The 8433-nt window shown below is 38.8% G+C and overlaps 1 protein-coding gene across 1 annotated transcript; it reads right to left on the reverse strand.

The window, feature by feature from the left end:
- On the reverse strand, positions 1-8433 carry Cralbp (Cellular retinaldehyde binding protein). The gene is made up of 8 exons (XM_065484900.1): positions 8289-8433; positions 4643-4861; positions 3612-3771; positions 3225-3286; positions 2971-3164; positions 2773-2889; positions 2271-2364; positions 1-712 (listed from the first exon to the last, which is right to left on the reverse strand). The coding sequence occupies exons 2-8, from the start codon at positions 4857-4859 to the stop codon at positions 543-545; spliced, it is 1014 nt and encodes a 337-aa protein (XP_065340972.1). The 5' UTR covers positions 4860-4861; positions 8289-8433; the 3' UTR covers positions 1-542.

An 8433-nucleotide genomic window follows, 5' to 3' on the forward strand; every position in this document is an offset into this window, starting at 1 on the left:
TTTTGAAAACTAACCATTTAATATCATACATATAATAAACTATTTACAATCTTCTCTTTAAGCATTGAGGTACAAAAGTGTTGAGGTTGAATTTTCCTCCTGTGGCCTAAAAGGTGCAAAAGTAAATATTAACGGAATATATCAACACATACATATCAGAAGTGCGAAGAAGAGCAAATTCAATTCCCTTGAGATTTTTTGAAGATCTGTACAACAGCAAAACTCACGTGAGTAGTATTTGAGTATTTAGTAACGTGATATAATTAGTGCAGTTAAAATCGGTGCCACAAAAGCGTACTCGCAAAAGCTAAATGGCAATAAAATTTGTAAATAAGACCAAATAACAGCAAACTCTGCTTGATCCTAAAATTATGCAAATCACAATTTTTGTTCTGATTTCGCGAACAGGCTGGATTTCAGTGCCGCGTGCGTGTAAGCAACAAGCTTTCCCTCTCGGAGGGTGAATACCATATACATATACGCGTACATATATAAGATTTAAGTGACATGGGGGTGAATGACGGCGGCGGAAAGCGAAGGGGCTAATCCACCTCGAGGCGTCTGAAGCTGCCCGGCAAGCTGTTGATGCTGGATTTGAGCGAGGAGTCGCCAGATTTGCGATTTCTCTGCGGCTTGTAGACGCACGTCAGGGACATCTTGTCCAGCGCCATCAGTCGCTCGCGCTTCCCCTTCAGCTCGCGCATCCACGCATCTGCGGAATAAAAAAGGCATTTTAACAGAAGATAGAGAAAGAGAGGGTGCGCAAGAGACGCGTTATTATTATTAGTGCTGCGGGTGGCGTGCATAATGGGCCTGAATTTCGCAGCGTGGGTGATTTTTAGCTCTCAGAACACGAACTTAATGCACTTTAACCGGTCTTAAGTGCCACTTAAACGCGAATGGAAAATCAATTTCGCCTCGCCTTGTTGGGCGTAATTTGACGTAGAATGGCGCATTTTCATTTCATTCGAAATATATGTAGTCTGTTAAAAAATTGCTATGGTAAGGTGCCTTCATGAAGAGTCAATTTTAGTTTTTTGATTATTTTCCACCTCAAGGGCAAACGCAATTTGCGGAAATGTACGCGGGAACTCGCTCTCTCACGGTGTGTGCGTAAATAAATTTGCAGCACACCCTCTCGCTGCTGAGCTGAGAGCAAACTCTTTCCTTTCTGCCGCCCTAACAAGAAGTACATACTTTTTCGCCTCGAGTCCATAATGGCACGGGAGAGTCTTTGATCTTTGCCCTGCAAGAATGTGCGCGTTTCGGCAACGCCAAGCAAGAATTTGCTTTCTATAGGGAAACTTATTTGAGAGGCCTACACGTATAAATATATGGTACGTTGCTACGTATCCATGACGCTTAGTTCATTGCCAAAACGCTGATTTTACAACAAGTGATGTAATTTTTGCTTCATGCTTTTGCTCCATTAATTTAATTCATTGGTAAAGTCACTATTCGAAATGTAATGATCCGCATAACAGAAATATTTTCAGTTGTTGGCAAATACATGCCAATGAAGGCTAAAATGAACTCATGCTTGTTTTCTGTTATGTATTTAAATGCTGCCACCTCGATGTATATTGAGGTTTTTTCTGCACCAAAGAATAAATTACTACAAAAACATCAACTAAAAATGGTACTTTACATAAAAAACTTGCATTGCGCCGAGGACCGAGGTAGCTGGAATCAATTTTAAGCCTTTGTTCATGTAATTTAATTATTGCTTTAATTGTACGAAATGTTATGAGTCATGAACAATAAACAACAAATAAAATAAAATAATAAAGAACAACTTAAGTCAATTTTGTTCACTAAAAAAGTTTGTAACTACCTTGAAATAAATTAAATTTAAAATTTTCCCTTTCAATGCGGTGTCTTATGGGGAATAAGTTCAATTTTAGCCATCAAATTATTGTGAGAATTTGTAACCAAAATATTTCGGAAAACCCTGAGAAAATAAAAGCGAATACCAAGCATTCAGCGGCAAAATACTCGATAATTATATTTGAAATATGCTCTGAAAGCAATTTAATAAGTTGCTGTTTGACATGCCAGCGTCATTAACGAAGCCGTACGTTGCTCTTTAGCTGCGCGACTGGCGTGGTATTTGAGTCAGCAAATCGATGCTGTTTGGCGCGCGCGTCGATATTTATTTATTCGCAAATAATGGTAGTGCGTCTGGCGCCTTTGTTCATTCGTCGCCTCGCCCATTATACTCATTAGCGAGACAGGCGGACCCTTTAAATTGTAAGAGAGCGTGCACTCACCAATCATCTCCTGCATTGGCACCTTGCCGCCGTACTCCTTCGGCAGGATCTTTGCGTCCACCTTGCTATGGAGCTCCTTCAAGTTTGAGTGAACCTAAAATGAAAAATTGACTGTAAACATTTGCTATGTTTTTTCAGGTTTTATCGGAAGTCTCTTAAAGGCAAACTGAAATTCAGGACATCAATTCAACTTAATGACACAGATGTGTGTTTGAATACGAACAGATCAGTTTACGAGAAATACACCGACGTCCAGCAGGTTGCCTATGCAATACGGCGCTGAGGTTTTGCTGAATGCAGGAATGTTCATGTCTAGGTGTTAATTCAAAGTTTAAATTTTGTTTTAGTTTAAATAAATTATGTTGATTAAAAAACATATACAGAAATACACAAATTTACCATCATGGTGCTTAAAAATCGATAAAGAGTAGTGATTATAAAATTCAACATTAATTGTAGCTGGAAAGCTGTCCAATCATGCAACCAAAATTTTAGATTCTACCTTAAAACGCTTCCTGATTTTTTCGCTGAAGGTTGACCTAGCAAGATCATAGACAAGTCTGACAGGGGCGGGCAGATTGAGGAAGTGCATTTCTTTGTGTCGCATCGGAATTGATTGCTGCAACAACACATATGGTAATTAGCACGTGTGCAATCAGTGACGGTGGCCAATCCAAAGTGGCAGCAATAATTAGCTAACCTCGCCCCATTTGACGGCGGTCGTAAACTCGGAGGGTGACCACAGGGTGACATGAGCGGCAGCAATGCCGGCAAGGTCGCTCACGTGGCAGAAGCCGTGCACCTGGTTTGTCTCGTCCTCCAACAGCGCTTCGTAGGTCATGATGTGCGCCTTGGTCATGTCGGCACAGGTAAACTTGTACGGGTCTAGCTTGCCTTGAGAAAGAGGATGAGAGATTAGTTCCACGTTAACAAAATGGAATTGAATAAGCTTACTTGCGGCGTAAAAAATAACCTTCCGCCCTTCGCTGTCGCGCTCAAGCAGAGGAAATATGTAGCTAAAATGATACATTTTTTATTTAACATTACATATACGTTCTTCAAACATGATAAATCGCTGATCGAAATTTTTACGTTGCCCCATATAGCTGAATTTTAACTCCAAAAATGTTAAAATGCAAGGATAGAACACTTTGGAGTATTTATTTTATTGAAACAAAAATAAATTATCTTGCTTTCACAAGGTCCATTTCCATCTTCATTTTTTATAAGGGCTCCAAGAGTTTAAATTGTTTGAAATTAAATATTTCATTTTTTAAAAGCTTAACAAAATCTTGAAATAATCAATGTAGCAATTAATTTCTTAAGAAAATCGTCACTCACCCAGCAGACATCAATTCATTTACAGATGGCTCCAAATAATCGAGTCTCTTGCACAGATGCGGCAGTGTCTGTCGCAGGCTGAGGTACTTGAGCAAAGTTTGTTGAGCCATCGGAACGCTGAACTTTTTCACTCGAAGAAACCGCAGCATGAAATTGGCGTCTGGAAAAAAATCAGAGGCCCATTATTTTTTCCATCGCCTTTTCTAAGAGAAAATTGAACTAATTTGTCCTCTCTCCCTTGAAACAAGTGAAGTGGCTTAATTTTCGCAACGGAGCGTGAAAAAGATGCGAAAATGAACTCGCGGTTTCAATTAAATTTCCACTTGCACGCAGGGAATGAGGAATCAAGGCAGGCTGACGTGAATTCAGATTTGAAACTTTTGACTTGCCATCTGTTGAATGGTTGAGGCTGAAAAGGAATTTTTAATTACGACTCTGCGGCTGGGGTGGGATTTCCGCCCTTTATGTTCTCAAGAGGAATGAAGACCGCGCACACTTTTTGTTCGTGAAAATGAAAAGCGACGGGTGGCAAAGAGCGGCGCCGCGTCTTTTGTCCCACATTCATAACAATAGCAGATTTCAAAATGGCAATTAGTTGCGTTTGCAACAACACAGTCTTGCGCTTGGCTGTTTTTAACCTCAACGAATGCTTAAATTTCCAGGGCGAAGCGAGACTTCTTGCGCTTAAATTGTTCCTTCGACTTGCAAAAACTTCCGGAGGAAATGCAATAATTAAATACTAACAATAACTCAATTAAAATGATATTCTCTGATGTTTTAATTAAACCGACGGGGTTTGCTAGTAAAAAAACACGGCTACAATTTTTGTACTATTTATATCATCAAAACACTAATTGTACTATGCTTCAAATCAGAACATTTCAATTCCTGGTCGAAAAAGTTAATCATCATATTGTTCTAGTGATTTTCCGAGCATGAATGGCAAAATCAAGATTTGTTTGAATAAAAAAATATTCTTATATTTTGATTGGTTGTCAATACGTCAAAATAAAAAGAAAAAACACGCTTACCAAGCCGGCAATTCTGCACCTCCTCGCTCTTGGAGGCCCAGTCTCGGAACTGCTGCAGGGCCTGCTGGCGGGAGTGCTCATCCTCCCTGAGCTGCTGGCGAGCCAGTCTACGAGTCTCCAGGGGCAACTCAGCTCCGAAATCCCCTTCAGGCACCTGACTCTGTAGGCGACCGAGCTCCATGGGAGGGCCACTAATCAACACCTGCGTAGTCGACATCTCTGAAAGCAGAAAATTTTTTTATCAAAAATATGCATAACAATGAAGGGCTTTTGAACATATTCCACCCAAAACCACTCGCAGGAAAATATTTAAATGTGCAATTTTTGCTTTAGGTCTCCCGAAAATTATGTGAGTTGTCTACTGTAGAATTGATGTTCTCTGCATTATTGTTAAGCGGCGTGGACAGGAACAGGATTTTAATTCGGATTGTTTAAAAATGAAACAACTTGACCTCATTGTATGGTTTGCAGAATTTATGCATTGTTTTGAAAAGGTGTTCCAGTATTATTTATTTTTTTAAGCAATGCGTTTGTCAACCTCATTGTCCGAAGCTTTTTTGTATAACTAGTTTGTGTACGCAGCGCAAACTGGATGTGTTTTTAACACAAGTTTCTTGGTTGTTATTCATTCCGCTCCAACATGAACCGTTGAGGAATAAATCAGAGCAGTGGGAACCCAGAAAAACGTGAAAATATATATAAGCAAAGCAATTCCATTTTTTATGCTGCCAAATTGGCCTTTTTGTTATGAACTCAATATAATTACTATTTCAGAATGTTGCCTGGCCTATTCTTCGAGCAACACAAAGCCGGTGTCATGAAAGGGCTGCCTGCATTGTGCATCAATGAATGAACGGCAAAGCTTTTCGTTTGTTTTGCTGACCTAGCCTTGGACTTTGCAACTTCAAAGGGGACAGGATTGGTTTTGTGTCGGAAAAACGAGCAAACATTCCCTCGCGGAACTGTTACAACCTGAACTGTTATTAAAGGTCCGATAATATTAGCACAGCAAACACACAAGAGGGCGACTAGACGGACCTTCATCTGCATGATCAGCTATTTGAGTTGCGGTGCGTGTTCAAGACTATTTACCTCGTCTCAAAGCAGCTGTTAAATGCTAAGCAAACAACAGTCAATGAAAATCTGGTCAAATAAGCTTAAGTGGAGTGACGCATGACCCTCACAAAGTTAGTGACACTGAATGTCGTGAGGAAAGTAATGCTTGTATAACACTGAAAACTGAGAATATGAAGAAATGCCGAGAGAAAAAAATGAATATAATGATTGAGTTAGCAATTTTTTTAAATGTGACCTCTACAAAATTTGATGTACACATATTCTGGCCCTCCAGAACACTCCAATCTATCTATTATTTGGCTAAAAATATTCATATTATGTTTACATTTCACTTTTGAAAAATGAATCGTGTTTATTAAAACAAAAAACGTGCAAGTTTTGAGCACGAATGTGCTTCATTGTGAGTTTCCGTGAAGAGTTTCAAAATAAATTTCTAAAATATTGCTTTCTTGACATGCATATTTGAACATCAAAGAAAAAAGCTGAACCCGTTGAAGGAAAGTGATTAAATTTTATGAATTGAAAAGATTTCACGGATTGAGTAGTGTTGCATGAGACTGCGTGTGCATCAATACATGCGCGTACAAAAGCCGCATGAAATCAAAGTGAGTCAACGGGTCATTGCGCAACTAAAAAATAGCCTTCACTCGACAAACACACACACATTTTGTTTGCCGTGTTTCCCAGCGCGGTGCGGCCGTGCTGGCGAGCGAGTGGTGGAAGCAGATTTTCCTAATTGTGCGGTTAAGTAAGCGAATAAGTGCATCTTGCACTCGAGTCTGTCAGTTATATCACATATAATGCACTTTCTCTGGAGCAATTACTTTCACTGCTTTCTCTCCACTTCTTGATCTCTTGTTTGCTGCTTGACCAGCCGCAATTATTCTGCATTTTTATTCAAATCGCCTGCCTCTGTGCAAGATCCGAGTGCAATGCTGTTTGATCGTTCCCATGCTCGAGCTCTCTCACTCACCTAAGGTGCACACACGCGCGGCCGCGCAAATTGCAAATGCCAGACAGTAATGATATAATAGTCGACTGCATTTGCACTGCGCTTCCTACTGTTGCATAACGCCAAACGCATGCGTGTACGATTGATTCGTTTTTACGACTGTAACATGGTTCATATCGTTTCATGAAATTCGCAATTGAAATATTTTTCGCAAACTGTAAAAATAATTTTCTGCAAAGCATTTTAATGAAATATAAAACTTTGTTTGATGCTTACGATTAATAACACTTAAAAATTATGTATAAAGGTATCCATGATTGAACATGGACGATAATTTGAAGCATAATGGATTTTTTGGGTTGTTGGATACGATTGGTGTATTTTTAATGTGTGAATAAAAAACTGTCTTTTCCTGGCTACTAAAAAGATATTTCTTATTTTCTCAAAAGGCATTCATAGAATATTAAACTCTTTAACTCAATTAATTTTTGCTAACACACTAGAAACTAAAATGACAATTATATGATTCAAAAAATTGATGGATTTATTTTTATCACTCCTTGACTGCTTTTGCCAGAGAGCATACTTAGCAAGCACCATTTAGACAAATAGTTGATAAGAACAATATCTAATAAACTCTTACGGAAAAAAATTAATCATTACTTTTTTTATCAATCCGTGCGTGTTTAGGCAATTTATATCTATTAATAAAAGTTAAGAAAGACACTGTGTTACAATTGGACTTACCTTTCATTTAATTTGTTAAAAAAAAGAAATTTTGAAAGGCATGGATTTTCTTAAAAATTATTTACAGAATCTAGCACAATATTTAATAATTGAGCTAGTTTTATATGAAGCTTACTGAAAAGTCAACACTATTAAAGCATAAAACTATTCCACGTAAAATAAATTGCTTTTTAAAAAGTCTAAATAAGAACTGAAAAACCAATCGCTCAACAGAGTGGAAAATTCGATCCATTCGATTGAACAAGTGCAACCAATCGCTATTGCATGCAGCCCAAAGCGATCACGTCTGCAGTCCTCACAAATTGCACCGGGTGGAAAAAATTGTTCGGTATTCGCCTACAACACCAATGAATCACAATTACGAAGTGATGTGTGTGTTTTCATTTGAGTGTGCAAGTGAATTGGGTGGCTGGCTGTTTATCAAACTGTAAATGCAGCCAACATTGATGGATGCTGATTTCGAGTTCTATAATAATTTGCTTGCTGAATGCGCAAGGTTGAGGAGAGTAAAATAAAGAAATCCCCGCAGGTTTACACAATGCCAGTGCCAGCTTGACGGATTTATCAAGTCTTAAGTTGCAAAGAAAACAATACTGCCTAATCAAGTTTTGTGAATGACCTCGCGCCCTTGGTCAAACAAATTTTTTATGAACTGCAGGAAGAAGTTCTGCAATGCAATAAAGTCTTCAATTATTTAAGACCTTGAAAGATGAAAATTTAAACAAAAGTAAATCAAATAAGAGTGGCATGTGAAATTAATGCTAACGGCAACATTTCGATTTGAGAAGAGTGACAAATAATAAAAAATAAATTAGACGCTATAAGTGTTGAATTAAGATTTTTGTTCAAAATTAAAGTTTTGAGCCTTACCTTAAAAGCGATGCAGCACAATAGGAGTGTGAAGTTGGGGAGCACAAAGGTGCTGTGTGCAGTGAGTGCACTCTCGGCGACTGAGGCAAGTCCGCTCGCTCCGCAGGTACCAACCTTGCTGCGCGCGGGAGCTTACCCTGGCGAC

This window comes from Cloeon dipterum, chromosome 3, assembly GCF_949628265.1.
Source record: "Cloeon dipterum chromosome 3, ieCloDipt1.1, whole genome shotgun sequence".
Classification (NCBI taxonomy): domain Eukaryota; kingdom Metazoa; phylum Arthropoda; class Insecta; order Ephemeroptera; family Baetidae; genus Cloeon; species Cloeon dipterum.

Coding starts and splice junctions, on each gene's coding strand:
- Cralbp (XM_065484900.1), bottom strand. CDS start 4,859: ATGTCGACTACGCAGGTGTTGATTAGTGGCCCTCCCATGGAGCTCGGT. Junction 3,772..4,642: donor GGTGCAGAATTGCCGGCTTG/GTAAGCGTGTTT, acceptor ATTTTTTTCCAG/ACGCCAATTTCATGCTGCGG. Junction 2,365..2,772: donor AAATCAGGAAGCGTTTTAAG/GTAGAATCTAAA, acceptor TTTTCATTTTAG/GTTCACTCAAACTTGAAGGA.